Below are 25,487 nucleotides of genomic sequence, written 5' to 3'. Positions count from 1 at the left end.
CTGCTTTCCATGCCTCTTCAGTGCTGTATCTCATGGTCTTCCTCTGGCTGATGGCAGGCTACAGTGCCCCCCAATCACAACCTCCCCTCCACCATCATAATCATCACCCTTTATTCATTCCTGTTCTCTCAAAAATAAGAACTTGGTCCCTTCTCATGTTAAGAGTTTTTCTGATAATTATGGATAGTGCATAAAATAATGACAAATTTAGGAAAATTACAAGAGTTTAGAATATCTTGCAACATCCTTGTCTCTGAACAGTCCGTGGAAACTACCCCAATGGCGTCTTGCTCTCTTTTTCCATTTCATGCTCCCTTGGCCAGAAACTGACTCCCTGCAGACATCTTCTTTTCTATACACGTGTTTGTTTCATATGTGCAGTTAAGGCAGACCAGCAGCTACAGACATGCAAGGACGGTTGATGAAAACCTCAATGCCAGAATCCAAATTAGGTCCTTAGATGTTGGTGGCGGTCAGTTTTAGGGGATGCTGTTTAGAAGATTCCATGTGGGTGAGAAATTTGATGCAGTGTCTCCTAAGGTCTTTTGTTAGCTCAGAAATCCACGGCTCCTCTTGAGTCACCCTGCAGATCTAATTATAGACCTAGGCTCATTCAGTAGACACTGTGTGATTTGATGTCAATAAGAGCAAAACAGCTGTCCACACATATTACATCATCGGAGAATAATTAAACTGCCTCCCAAATGCCCTCTTGAATCTACTTGAACTTGCGTTATAAGATCTCATATTCTTCCGTCTCATACTTCCCTATCTTTGCTCGAACTGTTCATTTTATGTGCAATGTCATCTCGCTAACTCCCAACTGCTCAAATCCTTGAAGACTCAACTAAAATGTTTCTCTTCTGTAAAAGTTTTCCTGATCCTTCCCCATCTCAAGCTCCTCTCCACGAAACTCATGCAACATTTTAACTGCGTACTTCAAGGCAATTCTTTCCGTTACTCTCTTGCATGGTATTTTCTCTCTAGTGACTCCACTACTCCTCTGCCTACTTTAAGTGGCTTCCGGGCATATTATGCTTCACTCAGCTTTGCAGTTTCTATGCCTATCCTCACATTTTGCATACAGTAGGTGCTCGATATTTCTGAAATAAATAAATGAATGAAGTTGGCAGCCCTGACCATAAGATCAAAAAAATTTTAATGAAAGGAGGCATCAGATTGGGTTGTAGTAGTTGGGAAAGGCTTTTTGAATGAGATGGAATTTATGCGAGACCAGGGACAATTAATAGCATTTGAAGGAAGTGTAAGTTTGAGTAAAAGGCACAGAACTGCTGTTGTAAGAACATCCACTCCCTCTATCTAGATGGGGCATTGGGAACCGTTGAGACAGTAGTTAAAATAATCCCTTCACTGACATAGTGTCTTTTCTTGAAAACAGCTGCAAAGAATTTGGCAATTAGGAGGGGATAGACCCTATGAATAAATAAGTCTAGGCCAGAAGACTACACCCCACAGGGATGCCAGGTAACCCTCACTCTGTAGAGGTGAGACTTACCATCACCGAGATTTTACGATCGTAACAGTACTCTAGCTGGTCGTTAAGTGTTAACTTGCTCCCAGATAATGTATTCCTTACTCGCTGACCTAAGGCCCTTTATCTGTAGTAAACTAATTCATTTTCTGAGAGATTTGCCCACTAGCCTTGAAGAGTGAAGGACCAGAACTTTCCCAGGCCACAGAAGCCAGCAGGTCTGTTTGAAGCCTCCTTAGCTTTCTGATAGCCTAACACTTTTATTAGCAAAATAATTTTCTTTTTCAGGTCACGTAAATGATTTTACTAACCTCCTTTTGTGTATCTATAGACCTGGGCCCTCCTTTGCAGAAAGAACACAGTACTTACTCCTGCACATCACAAAACAGGAACCGGATTCCCTGGCACAGTCCCCAAGCACTGAGATCATATTTGTAGCTGGCATCATAGAGTCTACACATGATGGAGAAACGTTGTAGGCCACTGCACTCCTTTTGCTAGCTAACTACCCTAAACCCCTTTATAAACCTCTGGGCCAGGCAGAAACCTGGAGTTGGTCTTTGGACGAGAGTCTGTCTTCTCCTCAGGTGGCCAGCCTCCTGAGTAAAGCTCAAATTTCTTTCCAATCAAAACTTGTCTCTTTACCTTTCAGGTGACAGGCAGCTCCACTTGCACTCATTAACACGATGGCTACTGATCTATGCATCTAAGAAGTCCATCCTTTTTTTTTTTATGTTTTTATTTATTTTTGAAAGAAAGAGACAGAGTGCAAGTGGGGGAGGGGCAGAGAGAGAGGGAGACAGAATCTGAACCAGGCTCCAGGCTCTGGGCTATCAGCACAGAGTCTGACGCGGGGCTTGAACTCATGAACTGTGAGATCATGACCTGAGCTGAAGTCGGACGCTTAGCCAACCGAGACATCCAGGCACCCCAGAAGTCCACCTTAAACAGGATCATCATGGTCACCTCGACTGAAGAGGTCCTTCTAGATTACCATTCTTGGGTGAGCCCCAAGCTGTCCTGCTGGGTGTTTACTGCTCCCCACTCTGATATTCCAACTAAAAGCTTTATGCACCTGTTGATGAAGACACTCAGCCCACCTGAGATAGGGGTCTGGCCCAAGGTTACTTCCTAAGGAACGGGTCCAGCTGGGGGACTAGATTATATGAATGCCCTCATACTCACTCCAATTAAAAACAGAAGGCAAGCTTTGTCCAAGAATGACAGGTGTTGGCAAAGTGCTTTGGCACAGGAGGGTGGCAACCCTTTCCCTCACTTGACTTGTTACCCCAGGCAAGACTCTCTTTACTATAACTTCTTTGAAATAGGAGGTTTGACTTGCGTGGTAACAACTCAAGTGTCTTACCTATTATTAGGGAACAGAAGGAGGACCCTGGAGAACACTCACCTTGTTACAGGTACAGAGCCAGACAGGTTTCTGATGGAGGGAATGAAGAGGGTGCCGTATCATGCGGGCCCTGGCCCCAGAGAGCCCTGAAGGGGTCATATATAAGAAAGTGAGTGAGAAAGATGTGAGATCATCTCTTTTTGTGGGACTCTATCCACTGCGGTGCCACATCCCCTGCAGACCTCAAAAATTAGTCACCCCGGGAAGGAGTGGGGCTTTGGGGAACCACATGCTGATAAACAACCCAAGGTCTTAATGAACCCAATAATGATGCTTCGCAACTCTGTGATGCTTTTGATTTTCTCAGAAAGGCCTCACACAGAGCTCCTTACTCCATCTCTCATATTGTTCTGTGGGAATGTTGATAATCCCATTATCACCCAAGGACAGTGAAGTCCAGAAAGTTTCTTTCTTTTCAAAAAAGTTTTAATTTAAATTCCAATTAGTTAACACACAGTGTAATATTAGCTTCACGTGTACACACAATATGGTGATTCAACACTTCCTTACAATACCTGGTGCTCATAACCACAAGTCCACTCCTTAATCCCCATCACCTATTTCACCCATCCCCCCACCAACCTCCTTTCTGGTAACCATCAGTTTGTTCTCTATAGTTAAGAGTTTGTTTCTTGGTTTACCTCTCTCTTTTTTTCCCTTTTGCTTGTTTGCTTTGTTTCTTAAATTCCACATACAAGTGAAATCATATGGTATTTGTCTTTCTCTGACTTATTTCACTTCGCATAACATACTCTAGCTCCACCCACTTTGTTGCAAATGGCAAGATCTCATTCTTTTTGATGGCTGAGTAACATTCCGATATGTTTATCAATCTTCTTGATCCATGCATCAGTTGGAGTCTTGGACTCTCTCCATAATTTGACTGTTATTGATAATGCTGCAATAAACTTCAGGGCTCATGTGCCCCTTTGAATGAGTGTTTTGTATCCTTTGGGCAAATACCTAGTAGTGTGATTTCTGCATTATAAGTAGCTCTATTTTTAACTTTTTGAGGAATCTCCATATTATTTTCCAGAGTGGCTGCACCAGTTTGCATTCCCACCAACAGCGTAAGAACATTCCCCTTTCTCCACATCCTCACTAACATCTGTTGCTTCTTGTATTGTTGATTTTTGTCATTCTGACAGGTGTGAGGTGATATCTCATTATAGTGTTAATTTGTGTTTCTCTCATGATCACTGATGTTGTGCATCTTTTCATGTATCTATTGGCCACCTGTATGTCTTCTTTGGAAAAGTGTCTGTTCATGTCTTCTGCTCATTTTTTAATTGGATCATTCATTTTTTGAGTGCTGAGTTCCCATAAGTTCTTTATATATTTTGGATATCAGATATATTTTATCAGATACGTCATTTGCAAATATCTTCTCCCATGCCATAGATTGTCTTTGAGTTTTGTTGATTGTTTCCTCTGCTTATTCCTGAGTTTCAAGGGTGGTTCGATATTCCTAAATCAATCAATGTGATACATCACATTAATAAAAGAGAGGATAAGTACTATATGATCCCTTATAGGTGCACAAAAAGCATTTGAGAAGTACAACAGTCCTTTGTGAACACTCTCCAACAAAGTAGGTTTACAGGGAACATACCTCAACATAATAAAGATCATATGTGAAAAAACAAACACTAATATCATCCTAAGTGGGGAAAAACTGATAGCTTTTCCTCTGTGGTCAGGAACAGGAAAAAGATGTCCACCCACACCACTGTTATTTAGCATAGTTCTGGAAGTCCTAGCCACATCAATAAGACAGCAAAAAGAAATAAAAAGCATCCAGATCAGCCTGGAAAAAGTAAAACTTTCACTATTTGCTGATGTCATGATACTCTATGTAGAAAACCCAAAAGACTCTACCAAAAAATTGCTAGAACTGATACATGAATTTAGTAAAGTTTCAGGATACAAAGTCAACATACAGAAATCTGTTACATTTCTATACACCAATAATAAAGCAGCAGAAAGAGAAATTAAGTAATAAATCCCATTTACAATTGCACCCAAACCCATAAGATACCTAGGAATAAACCTAACCAAAGAGGTGAAAGGTCAGTCTTCTCAAAACTATAAAACACTGAAGAAAGAAATTGAAGAAGAAAGACATTGAAATAGAAAGTCATTCTATGCTCATGGAGCAGAAGAAATAATATTATTAAAATGTCCTTACTACCCAAAGCAGTCTACACATTTAATGCAATCCCTATCAAAATACCACCCACGTTTTTCACGGAGCTAGAACAAACAATCCCAAAATTTGTATGGAAGCACAAAAGACCCTGAATAGTGAAAGTAACCTTGAAAAAGAAAACAAAACAAAACTGGTGGCATCACACTTCCAGACTTCAAGTTATATTACAAATATATACAGGCACAAAAATAGACACAGAGATCTACAGGACAAAACAGAAAGCCCAGAAATGAACCCACAACTATATAGTCAATTAATCTTCAAGAAAGGAGAAAAGAATATCCAATGGGAAAAAGACAGTGTCTTCAACAAACGGTGTTGGGAAAACTGGAAAGCAACATGCAGAAGAATGAAACTGGACCATTGTCTTACACCATATACCGTATATCTTTTGATTGGAATATTTAATCTATTTACACTCAAAGTAATTATGGATAGATATGTATTTATCGCCATTTTATTACTTGTTTTGTCATTGTTTCTGGAGATTTTCTCTGATTCTTTCTTGTCTTTGTCACTTTTGCTGTCTCCTTTCCACTCAGAGTCCCCTTTAGCGTTTCTTGCAAGACTGGTTTAGTGGTCATCAACTCCTTTAGTTTTTGTTTGTCTGGGAAATTCTTTATCTCTCCTATGCTGAATGATAGCCTTGCTGGATAGAGAATTCTTGGCTGCAGATTTTTCCCATTCAGCACTTTGAATATATCATGCCACTCCCTTCTGGCTTGCCAACTTCTGTTGAGAAATCTCCTGCTAGCCTATGGGTTTTCCCTTATAAGTTAAGGACTTTGTTTGTCTTGCTGATTTTAAGATTTTTTTTTCTTTATCATTCTATTATGTGAATTTAATTATAATATGTCTTGGCGTTGGCCTGCTTTTGTTGATTTTGACTCTTGGATCTGGACGTCTGTTTCCTTCCCCAGATTAGGGAAATTTTCAGCTATTATTTCCTCAAATAAGTTTTCTGCCTCCTTCCTCCCTCTTCTTCTGGGACTCCTATAATACAAATGTCATTATGACTGATGGAGTCACTGGGTTCCCTAAGTCCATTCTCATGTTGCACAATTCTTTCTCTCTTTTATCAACATCATTATTTTCCATTATTTTCCATTATTTTCATTATTTCCATAATTCTAGGTCACTATTTCATTCCTCTGTTTCTTCAAGCCTGCTATTTGTTCATTGTATCAATCCTGTTGATTGATATAATGAACAAATATCAATTTGTTCATTATATCAATCTTGTTTATGGCATTCTTCATCTCTGATTGATTCTTTTTAAACTCTTTTATCTGTGATCAGGCTCTCACTGATGTCGTCTATTCTTTTCTCAAGCCCAATGAGTATCCTTATGACTGTTGCTTTAAATTCTCCATCAAGGATTTGCTTATATCTATTTTGCTTAGGTCTTTTGTTCTTTTATCTGGGATAAATCCCTCCAACTTGGCATTTTGTCTAGGTCTCTGCCTTCTTCTCTGTATTAGAAAGGCCACAGAAATGTCTCCTGCTCCTGAAGGTAATGGCCTTATGAATACGAGTTCATGTGGTGCCAGGTCCTGGCACTTCAAGGAGTTTCTCCTGGGTTCTGTGTGCACTCTGCTGTTGTGTTTTGGCTGCTCTATTCTTCAGGCCAGTCGTCTGCAGAGGTTCTCTTTGCCTGCTGTGAGCAGTGTTTGGTCCCTGGCCTGAATGTGAAGAGTTTTAAGTAGGTGTGCTCTGGTCTGTTGAAATGAGACCTAACAGCACCTCCACCAGAACTGAGGCCCTGCAGAACTCTCTGGTTGGGAGATGTGATGGGGCAGGGTTTCTGCTGGTCTTCTGGTGGCGGGAGGCTGTGCTGTGACTGAGGTGAGCATGACCTAGAAGTGAGATCGCACCAGAGTGCAGGGGGTTGGTGCTTGTGTGTGCCCAGGTTCTCTTCAGATCATGGTTTCCCAGCTATCTGCCCTTAGGTTGTTTCCCTGCCTTCCTCCAGGAGCAGTGCACTGCCCTCAGGGCTCCATCCCAGCCAAGCCCACTGACCTTTGAAACTGGGTGTTAAGCCCAGCTGGTTGCAAGAACTTATTTTAGCCACTCCCATTTTCCAAGCCAATACCTTTGGGGAAACATTCTCCTTGTGCATTTCCCTGTGTGCTCCTCTCTCTCTGGCCTCTCCCCCTGATGACAGATCCTTCTCCGGAGCACCCACAATGTGTTTCTCCCCCCTGTCATGCCTCTTGCCTTTTTTTAAAAAAAATTTTTAATGTTTATTTAGTTTGGAGAAAGAGACAAAATGTGAGTGGGTGAGGGGCACAGAGAGAGGGAGACACAGAATCAGAAGCAGGCTCCGGGCTCTGAATTGTCAGCACAGAGCCCAACACGGGGCTCGGACCCACAAATTGTGAGATCATGACCTGAGCCAAAGTCCGATGCTAAACCAACTGAGCCACCCAGGCACCCCAACCTCCTACCTTCTTTAATGTGGCCTTTTCTTTGCCTTTAGTTGTGGAGTTTGCTCTTTCAGACTTCAGGTCAATTTCTGGGGTATTTTGGATGATTTGATAGTTATCTAGTTGTGTTCATGGGATGAAGTGAGCCTAGCGTCCTCCTACTCTGCCACCATCTTCCTCTCCAAACCCTAGAATGTCTGTCTTTTCAATGCAACCCATGAAACTAATGGTGGAGCTAGGACTTAACCAGAGTCCATCCCTGAGTGCCTTGCTCTTCCAGATTCTTGACCCAAAGAAGAGCTCTGATCAGAGAGTAGCCAGCTCCTAGGCTTGCATTGGCCTGGGGATAAGAGGAGGCACAAGGGAAGGGGCAAAAGGGAGAAGACTTCGCAAACTCAGTTTCCTAATGAGTCCTCAGGAATGCAATGCCTTCCCCCTCAGGGACACTGGGATTACATTATTGGGTCCCATAATGATTCTAGAAGTTGTAATAGAACTGAGTAGTGTTAGGAAGGACCATGGGGATCCCCAAGGTCTCCTACACTGGCTTTTAAGCCAGGTTCTTAGAAGCCAAGGGTCCAGATGATGAGATTAACAAACAAAATGTAGAGAGGTTGTCTAGTACTCCCTCAGTGTCCTACCACCTGTTCAAGCAGTGACTGCCCACCATAATGAAGACTTTGCATTTCTTTAGAGATAGGGCCCCCAGCTCCTACCACTTTGCCAGGGCAGCCTGGTGTTATATGAAAAACATGGGCATGCTACAGTCAGACTAACTTTCCAATTATTCACGGCGTGACTTAGGGCCAGCTGCTGAACTCCTCTGGGTTTCAGTTTCCTCATCTGTGAAATGAGAACAACCTCTCTGACCACATAGGGTTGGTCTAAGAATTAAATAAAATTGCATGCTTAAAGCACTTGGTAGGGGACCAACAAGTATTAACAATAATACGGTAACAACCACCAATATCTATTGCATTTTAGTGCATTATCTTACTTAATCCTCCCGATAATTCTTGGATGCAGTTTTCATTATTTGCCCCACTACACGCAGGAGGAAACAGGCCCAGAGAAGTTCAGTAACTCACGTGATGTTGTGCATCTACAATTTAGAAGAGCTGGAACTCTATGAAACTTTCCATCCCTCTTCTTCCAAATCACTTCAAAAAGCAACTGCTGCCACATACACTCCTGTGACTCTCTGCCACCAAGATGTACTTTGATGTGAGTGCCAACCTTTTTCAGCTCTTTCCTGGTCTGTTGTAGATGACTCCACCTATAGTGTATTAGCCAGTTGGGAAAGAGTGAGCACATTTCCACCCTCAGATGCTTGCCGTCCATCTTACAATACGGCTGGTATCTGTTGTGCAGTGGACGAGCCTGGGGCTCCACATCTGAGTCATGCTCATTCTGGTAAACCTTGTTCTCAACCCTGGACTCTATTCCAGCTAAAAGCTGCTACTTCCACAATATGACTCTCTTACTGAGTTTCTTGCACGAAACTGCACCTGACTGCCCTACAAGGCATCATATCATACTTTAAAGGTATAGAAATTAAGACCATGTCATATTTGAGCAAAATTAGAGAAATGAACCAAAAAGACGCATTAGAGAGCCTGGAAATAATATGTAGAAATGTCATATGTGACATGGGCAGCCTTACAGAGCAGTAGGAAAAAGACCTTTCAGTAAAGTGTGTCCAAGGAGGAAAAAAAATATGACACAATATCTTTTTCACTCCATACACAAAAATCAGCTTCAGGTAGATGAGGTACTTACACTGAAGAGTAAAAATGTAAAAAACCTTGGGGCACCTGGTGGCTCGGTTGGTTAAGTGTCCGATTTCTGCTCAGGTCATGATTTTGTGGTTCATGAGTTCGAACCCCGTTTCAGGCTCTGTGCTGAGAGCTCAGAGCCTGGAACCTGCCTTGGGTTCTCTGCCTCCCTCTCTATCTGCCCCTATGTCACTCATACTCTGCCTTTCTCTCTCTCTCAAAAATAAATTTAAAAAATAAATTAAAAAAATAAATTAAAATAATTTTAATGTAAAACCTTAAAAATAGTCTATGGGATATCTTCATGATCGTCTAGGAGGATCTTAAAGAAGTCCAAAAGGCATTAATCATTTAAAAAAGACTGAGAGATTTGCCTACATTAAAATTTAAAACCTCTACTCATCACAGGACAGCAATTTTTAAGTGAAAAGACACCTACAAATTAGAAGAGATTTGCAGCACATACAGCTACTTTGGAGAATCCAAGACATGTCGAAAACTTCTGCAACAAATACAAAAAATAAAAGGGATAAAATAGATCATGGGCAAAAAAGTGGGATTTCACAGGAGACACAAATGGCCAGTGAAATCAGGAGAAGAAGCTCAGCTTTATTTGTAATCTAGCAAATGCAAATGACAATCGTGCTGGAAACACCTTTTTCTTTTTCTTTTTCTTCTTTCCAGAGAGACAGAGAGAGAGAGAGAGGGAGAGAGAGAGAGAGTGTGTGTGTGTGTGTGCATGTGCATGTACAAGCAGGGGAGGGGCGGAGGGAGAGAGAGAATCCTAAGCAGGATCCATGCTCAGCATATAGCCCAATGTGGGGCTTGATCCCACCACCGTGAGATCATGACCCAAGTGGAAATTAAGAGTCAGTCGCCTGACTGAACCACCTAGGCATCCCTGGAGACACCATTTCACCTTCACTACATTGTTCTAAATGAAGAAATGAGAAAGCAGCCAGTTTTGATGAGAATATAGTGCAACAAAAATTCTTATGCACCGCTGGTAAGACCTTAAAGTGGTACAAGCATTTTGGAAAACAAAACCTTTTAAATCCTTTAAATCTGAAGATGCACAAATTCCATTTTCAATTAACCACCAAAGAGAAATTCTTGCATGTGTGCACCAGAAGACGTGTACAAGAGTGTTCACAGAAACAAAACACCTGCACACAGAAAACAAATGAATTGTGGTATAGTCATGCCACACAATGCTATACCACCATAAAAAACAAATAAGAAACACTCACTCTATTGGAGAACCACACAAACATTATATTGAGTAAAAGGAACAGCTCAAAAGAAGAAGAACTACTGAATGATCTCATTTATATAAAGACCAAATACATGCAAAACTTAATATTTTGCTTGGAGAATTATATATATGTAATAAAAAAAGATTTTAAAGGGATTTTTTTTGGAATAGTATTACCTGAGTGAGGAGATAGAGAGAGCGTTAGGATTAAGGAGAGATACACGGGAGTTTTCAAAGGCAATGGAATGTTTTCTTTCACAAATTGCATAGTAGGTAAGATATTTGCTTTACTGCGTTATTATTCTTTTTTTTTTAATTTTTTTTAACGTTTATTTATTTTTGAGACAGAGAGAGACAGAGCATGAACGGGGAAGGGGCAGAGAGAGAGGGAGACACAGAATCGGAAGCAGGCTCCAGGCTCTGAGCCATCAGCCCAGAGCCCGACGGGGGGCTCGAACTCACAGACCGCGAGATCGTGACCTGAGCCGAAGTCAGACGCTCAACCGACTGAGCCACCCAGGCGCCCCATTATTCTTTTTTTAAAGTCATGTTTGTTGAGGTATAATTTACAAACAGTAAAGTTCACCCTTTATAGATGTCTATGAGTTTTGACCAATGTATACAGTTGTATATACCACCACCATCAAGATGTAGAATATTTCTATCACTCCAAAAATCCCCTCATGTCCCTTTGTAGTCAGTCCTATTTGCCCTTTCCATTCCCCTAGAAACCACTAATGTGTCTTCATTGCCATAGTTATCTGTGTTAGAATGTCATATAAAGGTTGTAATCATACAACCTTTTGTGTCTTTTTTGCATAAAAAAGAGCTAAAAACAAATATTGAACTCACGTTAATGATATGCATGCTGAATTACTTAGGGAGAGGTGGACTGATGCCTACAATCTTATTTGAATGCATCAAAGAGCAAGATGGAGTGATAGATGGGTAGAAGGAAGGACAGGTGATAAATATGTGATAAAGCGACTGCAATAAATTATACTGGTAAAATTGAGATAATGGGTACATGGGTGCTCCCTATATAACTATCTGAACTTTATGTTTGAAAACTGTTAGGGGAAAACAGTCTATCATTGAAGAGAGGACTTGGAAAAATGCCTTACTATCAAATATACCAGTCTTCCTAACCTTTGAACCACTTCTGGGAATCTGTTCTAAATGTAGGAGAGCCATGTGCACAATGGGGACTTGTAAATACAGTAACTTAAATACCTACCAATAAAGGAATAATCAGGAAAACTTTATTTTTATTACCTCTATTGGAACTCTCTCTTCCTTGGATCCAGTGTGAGTCTGGAGGTGGGACAAGGCAGGAATGGCATCAGAAGATGAGCTTACTTGTAATATCCAACCCCTTGGCCTTGGCCTTGGGCATAGCAACTCTCTGTGCCCTCTTCCAGGAGGCTCTACTATCCCCTATGCAAGCTGAACTCAGCCGGCCTCTCAGCACCTTAATTCTTTATTATTTTGAATTAAAAACATTTTTTTAATGTTTATTTATTTTTGAGAGAGAGAGAGAGCAGAGTGTGAGCGGGGAAGGGGCAGAGAGAGGGAGACACAGAATCCGAAGCAGGCTCCAGGCTCTGAGCAGTCAGCACAGAGTCCAACACGGGGCTTGAACTCATGAACCATGAGATCATGACCCGAGCTGAAGTCGGATGCTAAACCGGACTGAGCTACCCAGACCACCCATCGTCACCTTAATTCTGAGGTGAAATAACTTTCATTCTCAAGCTGAGAACACCACTGCATATGCAATATAGTTATGTTGTTGTTTTATTTATGAAACACATTAAAAAGAAAACTAATGGGCAAAGTATTATTAATCAAATTTAAAAAATTGGAGAGAGATTCTGTAGACTTTTTCAGCCCCATTGCAAATGAAGTCTGGATAGTGTAGCAAGGTTATCCTGTTGAGTAAAATTCTGCTTCCCTATCATCTTTAGTAAAAATGACGGCAGCCATCATCACCAGCGGCTGCAGCATCCTCGTAAGTCCCAATATTAATTAAATGGTCTAAAAACTCAAGCAAATTTCCTTCCTTCCCACTAGGTGATCATTATTACATGAAGGCTTTGAATAATTGCCACATGTTTACATAATTAATCTTTTTTCCTCTTCCTTCATAGTTAACTGAATTGAAAAACCTATGCTAACAAATAAGTCAACAAGCCCTGAAGCCAGTGAAAACTCTCAAAACAAAGATATGAGCAATAAATATGAACAATATAGGTGGGGGGTGTGAAGAATGCATGTTTCCCTGTCTCTTATGTAAAAGAAAGTAGTGAAGTAATTTATGCTTTTGTCATAAGGTAAGAAGGAATCTAGTCTTGAGAATGTAGAATCTCAATGGAAAAGACAAGTTCTTTGCCCAAATTAGGGGTAGAAACTATTCAGAACAGAGGACAAATATCAGAGATGAAGAGACTTGGTTCCATTATTGTTTATAATAGTGAAAAATTGGAACGAAATATCCAGTGATAAGGTAAATTTTGGCAAATGCAAATAATAGAATATTAGAAAGTCAATGAAAAAATTTGAAGAGGGGAGCGCCTGGGTGGCTCAGTGGATTGAGCCTCCAACTTTTGATTTAGATCAGGTCATGATCTCACCGTTCATGAGTTTGAGCCCCACCTTGGGCTCTGTGCTGGCAGCACGGAGCCTGCTTGGGATTGTCTCTCTCTCCCTCCCTCTCTGCCCCTCCCTGGCTCTTGTATTTTCTCTCTCTCTCTCTCAAAATAAATAAATAAACTTTTAAAAAATTTGAAGAGTAATACAATAAATGAAGCTCAACATATAAAGATAATTTTTTAAAAGCTGAAAAAATTCATTCAGTGTCATGTCCCTTTTGGTAAAACAAAAAATGATAACGTGGGCATGTGGCGGAGCATGTGGGTGTGTGAATGTATATGCATAGTGAATAAGAGATAACTATTGGTTAAGGCTTGCCTTTTTTCACGTGAGCAGGGACCATATATCTTGGTCACCTCTTGTCTATCATATTGTCTGGCAATATCTCCCCCCTTTCAGTAGCTTAGCAAGAAGTCAGCTCAGCGGTTCAGTGGAAAAACAGGGTGATAACCAAGGCTCAGCTCCACTGGAGGCATCCCCATTTAACAAACTTACTTCCCCATCCGGGAGGCACCGGGTGTTGGGCAGCTGCCTGGATGCTTCCCTCTTTCTTCCAATTCCCATAAATATATCGAGTGTCTGTAGGGGATGGAGTCCCTCTCTACCGAAAAGCTTGCCCTAGTCCTTCCAGTCTCGTGATATTCACCCTTTACCACCCTCCATGGGCAATAGTGAGAGTTCAGGAGATCATTGTGCCCTGCTATTTCTTTGCCTGTGAGCTTTCCACAAAAGCCATGTGTTTTTAGGGTTCTAGGTGTGTGTGAGAGTGTGTGTGTGTGTGTGTGTGTGTGTGTGTCTTTTCATGTGTTCTTTTTGTATAATAGGGGCAAACATGGTGCATTTGGTTTTGTATGTGTGGAGTTGGAGGTTCCTGTGGAATGTTCATGTAGATATATCCAGTGCACAGTTAGGATCAACAGCATAGCATCTGGGATGGACGTAAGAATTGAGGATCATCGGCTTGTCATACCTTTAGACTGCCATGGGGGGATAGAGGAAGGGCACCCAACCCTAAGGGCTGGTGGATGGTTTCCTGGAGAGAGAAGACCTGTGCCAAGTCTTCAAGGATGGAGTGTCTTGGGTTAATAAGGTGTGAGAAAAGACTTTCCAGGGAGAGAAAATAACCTTTGTCATGTCAGGAGCAGAATGTGCAATAGTGGTTTCTGTAACCTGTGGTTCCCTTCTATGGACAGCTGTTGACAGAAATCCCAACTTATCCTAATTCCCTTCCAGCTCCTCCAGAGCCACCATGAAGCTCCTCAATTGATCCTGCAAAGAGTTTCTCCCAAACATGCTAATGAAAGCCAGTGGGAAAGCTTTCTGACTTAACAAAGAATTGTTACAAGTTGAGTCTGATGCCTAAAGCCACTTTCAGGGGTTAGCAAAAGTAGGGCAGTCTTGGTCTAAAACATACTCCAAACCTTTCTCTTCCTTTATGATGTTGGGGGCCTTGAAGGTTGGAAAATATTTAGGATCAGGATGCTACAGGGTCCTGATTGTGAGTGGAAGCAGAAAAATGGCAAGGCATTCGTTTGAGGCTAGAAGAGATGCCAAGTTTGAGGATGGCTAATGTGAGCTGTGTTGGGAGATGTGACATGACCTTGTGAGATGAGGGAAGTCCAGGGATGCTGCTCCAGGACTGAGATAGGAGCAGATCCTGCCCAGGCTCCACCCTCCTCTCAGGCCCAGGCTGCAAGCAAAGCTGTGTAGGTACAAGACTCTGCTCTTCCCCACCGAAGACAATGGGCTGAACTAAACCAGAAACCCAAAGTCCCAAGGTCACCTCTGAAACTGTGTGACCTTTACTGTACTTTAAGACTTTCTGAAATTCATTTTAACTCCATGCAATGCTGATAGCAGTGCAGGTACACAGTGTGAAAATTAATAAAGGGAAACATCATTAAAATGGAGTGTGGAAGCCAGAAGGGGGGAGCTCTCACTCTATGCCACTCCACCTCAGTTCTAGGAAGAACTGTCAATGCAGACCCCAACAGAAGAACGCTCAGGGGAAAAGAATCCTCAATTTTGGGCCCCGACACAAAAAGATGTACATTTCACCTCTGACAAGTAATAGACTACACCAGCAACTCAGCCAATGAGAAACCATCATCACTCTCAACTCTTGCTTTTCTCGAAGGGACAAGAACTCCTCTCAACTTCCTATTTCTTCATAAAATAACATTCCTTTCTTTTGTTTGTGGGACTCACCTATGGTTTTTGCCATAGCTTGCTTGTTCCAAACTGCAGTCCTCTGATATTCCTGAACACACCCATATTTTCTGGTAAAATAACTGATTTTTATTTGTAAGATCAATAATAGTAGGTGGTGAAGAACATTTTTGTTAAACAAATGAATGAATTTTTCCATATCCATGAAGTCATACTTGGAAACATGTTGAGGAAATCCAAAACATTTGAAAGGTTCTAGAGATCATTATGTCTGTGGCAAACACAAGTGTTTACCTGGTTCTGTCTCCCCCTGGAAGGTGCTAATTTCTGAAGCCTCAAGGGGTAACAGTGGAGTGGAGAAAAATCCCAATGTGAAATGATGTCATATTAGCTGTCTGTCTCTATCTCTCTGTCCTTTATAAGCTATTGCCTCCGTGAGGGTCTCTGGGCAAGCGTGACCGTCCCTCCTCTTTGCTTAAGAAGTGCCCATCTTCTTGTCTGGGTGAATGCCATCCCAAGACCCCTCACTGGACTCTCAACTTGGTTTACATACCAAGGGAATGGGCTCTGGAATGGCTCCTCTCTTCTCCCAAAATATCAAGTGGGACTTGGGTGCTTGAATATGAGGGGTTAGAGAGAAGGCAGTGATGACTAAGTTTGCCAGCCCTGCTACTGGGAGGTTGGCAAGGCTGTTACCAATATATTTAAGTCAAGAGCAGATTGAGAAAGAAGACCATTTCAGATCTGGAGAGATTGACTTGGAGGTGATAGTCTAAACAACGTGTCCATGTAGAAGAGGCTGGACCATCAGTCGGTGTTTGACCCATTGTGGTCTTGACAATATTTTCAAAATTAATCATCAGGAAATGTATTCCTCTGCTCATGCCTTTTGCCACTTGGGGAGCTCCAACTCCAGCTTTTTCCTGTTCAAGGCGACTTAAACATCCATCCTTCAACCAGAAGTTGAGACAGATCACGATGTATTTTATTAGTGTGACCACTTTGGGGAAAGGCAAGTATTATCCAACTGATCATATGGGGCCAGTCATGGCACCATCACAGACTTTGTCCTTATCTGGTCATTGGGTCCATGATAGTATGTGTGTTGGATGATGTGTAACTAGAGCCAGGAGACCGAGGAGCTAGAAGCTAAGTGATGGTGCAATTGGAAGCAGAAGGGAGTTCAGGGGCTGGGTATATACTTGTTTAGCTCCGTGAGAGAGTTCAACTGGGTATCCACTGATCCCACCTGGGAACTTAAGCTTGCCAATTCTCACCCTACTCAAAAACTTTTTTTTTACAGTTTTCTTAATCAACAAAAGGTCAGTACTCTGGAGCCCAAATTTCCCAAGTTCTATATGGAGAAATGCAATAGAATCTTGCTGTTTAGAAAATCTACAAGGCTTGTATTCACCAGCAGTGGAGCGGGAGATGTCCTCAATGGTATCTTCTCATTTCATGTAGCTGTTTTCATTTCATTTCATCTCATCTCATCTCATCTCATCTCATCTCATCTCATCTCATCTCATTTCATTTCATTTCATTTCACTTTTTCTGAAAAGTCCAGACCAGCGCTCAGCTTCACAAGTTAATGTCTTAATAGTCTGGGCAACAGCAAGCATCTCACTACTGCCATCCTACGCGATGACATGTGTAGTGGACATTGTGGACACAGGTTGCGGGAGCATGCCTTCCCATTCCCTTTCCCTGAAGCCTCCGTTTCATCCCCTGGGATCTTGTGTACCTAAATTATGGCCATGCCACCATCTGCAGGCTTGGCGTTTTCTTCTTGGAACTTTGGTCTCAGGAAAAACATCTCTCCCTTTAGCTTTCAAATATTACATTTGTTCCCCATTTTATGTCCATTCATTTAGTTCTGTTTGAGTCTCTCCAATGCTACTGTTCTTACCCACTAAGTGTCAGGTTTATCAAGTCTTTTCCTATTATGTCACAATCTTTAACTCTGTTAAATTTTATGTGTCCTTGCATCCTGGCCCTCTCTGGGACATTGCTACACTTGGTGGTTTCTATCAGGATCTCATTCTCCTTTCACCACCATTGGCACCTCCTAGTTTTTGCTCAGTTCTGCTGCTGGTGGAAGAAAGCCATGGATCTGGGAGCCTCAGGAAATGATTCTGTTGTCACTGAGTTTGTCCTGCTGGGTCTGTCAGAGACCCCAGCTCTGCAGCCCGTCCTCTTCACCGTCTTCCTTCTCACTTACGTAGCTACTCTTGGGGGCAACCTCAGCATCCTGGCTGCCATCCTCACCGAACCCAAACTCCACACCCCCATGTACTTCTTCCTGGGGAACTTGTCCCTGCTGGATGTCGGGTGCATCAGTGTCACTGTCCCTGCCATGCTGAGACGCTTCATGTCCAATAACAGAAGCATTCCCTACGGGGCCTGCCTCTCACAGCTCTTCTGTTTCCACCTCCTGGCAGGGGCGGACTGCTTCCTGCTGACAGTCATGGCCTATGACCGCTACCTGGCCATCTGCCAGCCCCTCACCTACAGCACCCGCATGAGCTGGGGAATTCAGCAAGCGCTAGTGGGCGTGTCGTGTGCCTTTTCCTTCACCAACGCACTGACCCAAACTGTTGCCTTATCTACTCTCGACTTCTGTGGCCCCCATGTGATCAATCACTTCTACTGTGACCTCCCACAGCTCTTCCAGCTCTCCTGCTCCAGCACCCAGCTCAATGAGCTGCTGCTCTTTGTAGCAGCAGCCTTCATGGGTGTGGCCCCACTGGTCCTCATCACTGTGTCCTATGCACACGTGGCAGCCGCAGTCCTGCGAATCCGCTCTGCTGAGGGCAGGAAGAAAGCCTTCTCCACGTGTGGCTCCCACCTCACGGTTGTCAGTGTATTCTACGGGACAGGCGTCTTCAGCTACATGAGGCTGGGCTCAGTGGAGGCTTCGGACAAAGACAAAGGGATTGGCATCCTCAACACTGTCATCAGCCCCATGCTGAACCCACTCATCTACAGTCTCCGGAACCCTGATGTGCAGGGCGCCCTGCAGCGGGTGTTCACAGGGAGACGGCCTCCAGAGTGAGATCCCTTCCTCTGGCCTTTATGAATGTCACGCTTACTGCTTCCAAAAGGTATTGTGATTAGTGCAGATGGGAAGTGAGTATGATGAAGTGGGGTTGGAGACTGGCTTAGGAAGGAAAATACAATAAAAATGATAATGGCTATCACTTATTTTATGGTACATGACAGGCCGTCTTCTCAGTGACTGACATCTGCTAACTCATTTAATCCTCATAATAACCTTATGAGGTAGATGTAGATTTACAGTTGCCGATTAGGAAATTGAACCTTAGAGAGGTTGAGTAACTTGCCCAAAGTCACACAGCTAATCAACACCAGAGCTGGGATTTGAACCCAGGCAGGCTACATCTGTAAGTACTGCATCTCATTTCGACGAGGAAGGGTATCTATAAGGTGTGGGGAGGCGGACGGGAACTGGGCAACAAAAAGAATGAAAAAGAAAAGGAAAATCAATATGAGAGGGAAAACGTTATTTAAACAAAACAGAAATACGAATTAAGAGGTTTTTGTGCCTTTGACAAATTTACACTTTGTTCCAGAGCAGCTGGTAGAGGTTAAAGGGATTGCTGGAGGCCAATTGCAACAAATAAATCAACAAAAAGGAAACGTGTTAAAACCAAGCCTGAGGTGTCTTTAGGCCTAAACTGAGTCTTTTGCAGGCAGCATACAGATGGGTCTTGTTTGTTTTTTATCCATTCTGAAGCCCTGTATCTTTCAACTGGAGCATTTAGTCCCTTTACATTCAAAGTAGTTATTGATATGTATATACTGCCATGTTATTACTTGTCTTGTGGTTGTTTCTGAAGATTTTCTCTGATCCTTTCTTGTCTTTATGGCATGTTTTGCCTACTTTCTTTAGCGATATATTTGGTTTTCTTTCTCTTTATTATTTGCATGTTTGTTAGTGGTTTTTAATATGTGGTTAGCTTTGGGTTTGTATATAACCTCATCTGCATATAGCAGTCTATATTAAGGTGGTGGCCATTTAAGCTTGAACCCATTCTTTTCTCCTCTCCTCCCCATGTTTGAACATGTGTTACTACATTTTATATCCCTTTTTTATTACTTCCTTGACTGATTTTTTAGCAGAAACGTTCATTTTCACTGCTTTTGTGTTTCCTACTTTTATACTGTCACTTTTGTTTTCTCCTTTCCACTCAAAGAGTTCCCTTTGATATTTCTTTCAAGGCTGGTTTAGTCATCATAAGCTCCTTTAATTTTTGTTTTTCTGGGAAACTCTATCTCTCCTTCTATTCTGAATGATAGTCTTATTGGATAGAATATTCTTGGCTTCAGATTTTTCCCATTAATCACTGTGGCACGCGCCCGCGTGTGTGTGTGTGTGTGTGTGTGTGTGCGCGCGCGCGCACAGGCACATGTGTGTACACATTTAGTTTTATTGTAACAAAACAACTTGTACACTTTTAAAGTTTAAAACTGAGCATCATCTTTCCTTTCCAGAGAAACAAAAAGAAAATTTAAAAATAAACAGGAACAAAATTACAATGCACAATGTCAATTCCCAATAAGATCCCATAGGTTCTTCTGATTCTCCTATCGAGCGGCAGTGTTCAAGTCATCATTAGGAGGGTATTTTATTTTAAAGGTGTCATCTTAAACTGCTAGGATGTCCATTAAACATCCTGATTAAACATGCCAAAGCCATGTTGTCAAAATGCCCTCTTAACCCACCCAAACATTTCAAACCCACTCCTTGCTGATCTTTGGTAGCCCCATTTTTTTTAAAGTCCCCCCCCCCTTTTTTAAACAAGAGAAAGTAGACAGATATATCTTGGTCAATGCTAATTGTCCATATTCACGTACAGACACAGTGTTATCTCTGAGCCCAATAGTGAGAGAAAGGAGGGAAAAAGCTAAATTCCATGCATTACTACACAGCAAGGTAACACCCTCCAGTTTCCGGCATAGCTAAGGGAGCAGCTTTTTCTTTTTTCCACAGAACATGGTGGTGTTGATTCCATAAAGGTTTTGTTGAGACAGGAAGGGATAAAAATAATTTGGAACAGAAAGGGGTAGAGTTTCTTTCCCTACTCTATTCTGTTCATGGTATTTTCCCCCAAAGTAAGTTGAGAACCGTGGTATAAAGGCAGAGAATAGAGACTTTTAAAAACAGGGCGAATGAGCCACAAGGAATGGGGAAAAAAAGATTACAACTTGCTCCAAGGGACCGGAGAAAATTAAAAATGGAAGTTTGGGATCCATCAGTTAGTCCTCTTTTCCTTCATCTTCCTCCTCCTCCTCCTCCTCTCCCTCCTCTATCATCCATATCAGGAACCAAGTAGTACTACAATGGATTTGGCCAAATATCATCTTCGATGACCTCTCCTAACTCATCTGAGTCAGAATGGTTAGCAGACAGGTGAAGAAGCTTTCTCCTTCCTCATGCCGTCTCTTCCCGAAGGCTTTGTTCTGCATTTGACTTGAATGTTTCATCAAATCCTTTCCAGATTTCCATTTGATTTTAATGGACTTCGAAGATGGATCACAATTCTCACTCAGATGAAATTCTTTGGAGAGAACTTTATTTTCAAAGTAAGGGTTTTCATCAAAATAAAAATCTATTCTGTAACCTGATTTAATATCTTCAAATTTTGTCACTTCAACTCTTGTCAAATAATGCAGCACCTCTTCATCCTCCTCCTCAAGCAGTGCAGACACCTGTGGATGATTGACAAATGTTACCTCAAAATTTGGGCTTTATGGTGATCAATTCTGACCTCTTCTGAAAAAAATGGTTGGTGGAGTTTGTTATATTTCTGTTCTACTTTCAAAATCTCCTCACTGACTTCTTCATTAAGTCTACGTCATTTTGTACTTCATCAATATGTTCTGTTGCTTCTTGCTGCTCTTTATCTCCCATTGGAGAGGTCAATGTCTCCTTTGACTTGGGGGCAGGAGGCAGTTTCTTCATTTGAGGTGGGAGTGAAGCTGGCATTTAGGGCCATGCTGTGAAGAAAGTCCACAAAATAAGGGCAGACGTATGTCTGGAAGAAACTCCAACTACTCTCCCATTCAGCACTTTGAATATATTATGCCACTCCTTTCTGTCTTGCAGAGTTTCTCTTGAAAAATATCCCAGTAGACTTATGAATTTTCCCTTCTAAGTTAATGATTTCTTTTGTCTTGCCGCTTATACGACTTTTTTCTTTATGACTCTATTTTGCAAATTTGATTACAATATGTCTTGGTGGAGGTCTGCTTTTGCTGATTTTGATGGGAGTTCCCTGTGCCCCCTAGATCTGGATATCTATTTCCTTCCACATATTAGGGAAGTTTTCAGCTATTTTTTCCTCAAATAAATTTTCTGTCCCCCTTTCTCTCTCTTCTGCTGGGACTCCTATAATATGAATATTATTATATGTTTGATGGGATCACTGAGTTCTCTACATCCATTCTAGTTTTATGTAATTCCTTTGTCTCTCTCTTTTTTAGCTTGGTTACTTTCCATTCCTCTTTTAGCTCATTAATTCACCCCTCTGTTTCATACTGCTTTTCATTCCATCAAGTGTGTTTCTCATTTCATTTATTGAGCCCTTTATCTCTGCTATGTTATTCCTTTTTCTGTGTTAAAGGCCTAACTCATGTTTTCCATTCTTTTCACAAGTCCAGAGAGTATCCTTATAATCATTGTTTTAAATTCTCTATCAAGCATATTACTTGTATCTGCTTCACTTAGATCTCTGGCCATGGCCTTGTCCTGTTCTTTCGTTTGGGATAAATTTCTCTGTATCCTCATTTTGTCTGCTTCTCTGTGTCTGTTTCTGTGTAAGAAAGTCAGATATATCTTCTGCTCTTGAAAGTTAGTGACTTTATGAAGAAGAGGTCCTGGAGTACCCTGCAGTGCAATGTCTTCTGTTCACCAGAACCTAACCTGACACTTGTCAACACAAAATGAACAAACCTTGTACAATTTCTAAAAAAAAAAAAAAAAAAGGAATAGAGTTTTATTCAAGCCCAAGTGAAGACAGCTGCCTGGGATATACAATCTTCACGGAGAAGAAAGTGCTTTGGAAAAGGAATGTTTAATCCAGGGTTATATATGGTTTTGTTATATCAAGAGTTACAATAATTATTATGAAGGACATTTCAGAAAACTACTAACTTTATTTTATGCTTTTAGTATGTGCAACGTTGCAGGCTTCAGCAATATGGGAATGGAATTTAGGGAGATTTTTACTCTTATCTTTAGTTTGTAATATTTATTTTAGGTTATTTGCTAATGAAGTAGATGGACAATGTGTGCTCAGGGCAGAAAGATTGCCATGCTTTGAAGTTTGGTGAAGGCATTGTGACCTTGGTAAAAGTATAGCTTCCCTGGGAGCCCAGGAGCAGCACCCAAAAACGTTAAAAGTTGAAAATGTCTTTTATCATTCCCCCCTTTTAATCAATAATCTGTCCTCAGAAAGCAGTGATGATCGACCTTATGTTATGTCCCTTGATGCCAGGGTGACTGGCTTGTCTGCCGTTGGTCCATCAAGTCCCTCATTTGCTAGGCGTGAACACACACACACACACACACACACACACACACACACAGAGTTCCTTGTTGGGGGGAATTTATTGTAACATAAATGGCGGGAAGCTTAAAAGTGGTATATGTTGTTTATTAAGTCCAACTGATGAGCAAAGTACATGTGCTTGGCTGAGACTGTCTAGTTTTACATTTGATATAACATTTATAACAATGATATATGGACAGTAAAATAATTACAATAAGTACATTTTGAAGAAACCAATGTGATATTTGAACAGACTGAGACAGAAGAAAAAGTCCAAAGAATCCTTTACGTACATCTTGGCAAGTAAAAGGGTAGGGAAATTTATGATTATTTATGAGGAAAGATGGAGCATGCACATTGAACAAACCTAACTTATATCCCCGTGTTTCCTTGGGGTGGAGACTTAACATCAGAAGGAGACAAAATTCAGTCCCTGGCATCAGGAAGTTTTCTTAGGATAAGGAGAAGGGGTCATGGGCATGCTCTAAGAACTGGCATAAGCTGGATGGGGTCTTAGGCTTGTTGTCTCTGGTAAGGCATGCACCTGTGCCAAACCTTGCTTGTTCATAGGCTGTAATCACATCAATTGACCTTGAGTCCAGGCTTCTGCCGAGACAGCTCATGAGTCTTTTCCTGAGATCTGAAAAACACAACAGTTGACTGGGGGAAATCGTTATCTGAAAAACAAGTTTTAAACTTTTTGTTAGTTTTAACATCCTTAACCCTATGGGGCACGGTTTCAATTCCCCTGAGTTATGATCATCCCTTAATCTTGAAGAATTGGAATGATGACCAATTTGGCTACTTCTTTGTTTCTTCAGGTGAGGCAGGTTTTGCATAAAGAGCAGTTTCTGAAAATCTTTGCGGTACTATACCTATGTGCTGGGCTAAGCAGAAGTTTTAAAGGCCACAGCAGCAAGGGAAATAGAAGCAACATACAGTCAAATATGCTAAGTGTTTTTCCTGTTATAATTTCCTGTAGTCAATCCTTCATTCCATTTCTTTGGAACATGGGTGGCAGTCCCCCTTCTGTAACTGCTTCAAGCTGAATTAAGGCATAGTAGGGGCCTTGGAATGGAAGGATTTGACGTGGTACTGGAGGGACCCAGTGGCCCCTTGTGCCAATGGAGGGGAACTATCAGAGAGAGTTCCTCATCTGAGAACTTGGATATTTTCCTACATAGTTTGGTACTACATGACATCGTTCATTTTATCCCCAAACACATTTTAAGGAAAAATAACAATATAGTTAAGCCCATCATCCCCTCTAAAGGCTGTATCAATGGGTATCCAATAGAATAGATCAGTAAACCAGTCCCAGCCACCTTGGAAAGGGGGTGATGGTGGTGGTCAAGAGCTTCTAATAGCCAAGTGGCTTGCTGCTTGATTTTATCTCTATGGGTTTTTATTTCCCATAAGGAGTCAATATATGTGGTGTTAGCAAGTGGTGTTAGCCACCATATAGACTCTGTCTTAGTTAGCAAGTGATCAGGTCATTAATAACCGGGTTGTGTTTTTTTTGGAAATAAAAGAAAAATATAAGTTAATGGTTGGAGCAAATTATAAACGCGGCGTCGGAGTCCCTAGTGATGCCAGTGTGAGAAGATTTTTAGATGTCAGACTTGAAGCATCCCCAGATGTAGGGGGAGCAGGCAGTGGCAATCTGATGGATTTTATAGTGCAAATGTCTCTGGTGATCCTTTCGAGTGGCCCATAGAGTAAAAGGCACAGTGATTGTATATGATCTATTGTGGCAATCTTTCTGAAGTTTACCTCAAGTTGTCTGGCTTTGGTCTGCAGGGCTGGTAAGGCAGCTGGGAACTCCATAAGCAAGGTATCAGGCTGACATTTCTAAGGGACTCTACTGGCTATAAAGTCAACCTTAATTCCTTAAAGCCATCTGGCCTTATCTGAGTCTGTACATGTCTCTTTCAAATATGATGTTCCAGTCAAAGCCTTGGTAATATAACCAATGTTTCCAATGGTGTTCTGTTAAAGGAGAACAGATTTTTATTGAATTTATGTAAATAATTATAATCACCATGAAGGAAAGAATACTCATTGAGAGTTTTGAATTCTGGAGGGTTCAGGCAGGGAGAAAAGAGAAATGCTTCAATTTGTTCATAAAGGAATCTCTATCAAATTTTTGTAAGTCATAGATAACCTAAGAGAAAAAGTCTCCTTGAATCTGAAGAGCAAGCGTTAGAGAATCAGCAATATTTTCAAACAAGAGTCATAAAACAAAACTGTAATCATTTTCCTTAATTCACTTAGTCCCATGTTATTAATTTTTGTTTTGCTTGAATGTAGTTTTCCCATTAGTTTTGGAAATCCTTACTCAGTTTAGTTTTATGATCTTAAAGATATCAGAAACCTGTATTTGTCAAAATTCCTTTTCACGAATCTCTTTGAAGTTGAAACATATTTTGTAAGAGCATCAAAACAATAACTGTAAATGACAAAAGACTCAAAAATGGGCATGGTTTGATGAGACTCTGATGAGAGCTCATTACAATGCAGTTGACAA

At 41.4% G+C, this 25,487-nt stretch overlaps 1 protein-coding gene and 1 pseudogene across 1 annotated transcript; one reads left to right on the top strand and one right to left on the bottom strand.

Moving 5' to 3' along the window:
• The first annotated feature begins 17,493 nt into the window (after positions 1-17,493).
• Positions 17,494-18,441, top strand: LOC106987338 (putative olfactory receptor 3A4). Its single transcript, XM_015085600.3, has one exon. The coding sequence runs from the start codon at positions 17,494-17,496 to the stop codon at positions 18,439-18,441; it is 948 nt and encodes a 315-aa protein (XP_014941086.3).
• Positions 18,442-20,666: 2,225 nt separating this feature from the next.
• On the bottom strand, positions 20,667-21,396 carry LOC106987339 (protein SET-like; annotated as a pseudogene).
• Positions 21,397-25,487: the final 4,091 nt, after the last annotated feature.

Source organism: Acinonyx jubatus, chromosome E1, assembly GCF_027475565.1.
Source record: "Acinonyx jubatus isolate Ajub_Pintada_27869175 chromosome E1, VMU_Ajub_asm_v1.0, whole genome shotgun sequence".
NCBI lineage: Eukaryota > Metazoa > Chordata > Mammalia > Carnivora > Felidae > Acinonyx > Acinonyx jubatus.
This window is presented reverse-complemented; position numbering and strand designations above follow the sequence as displayed.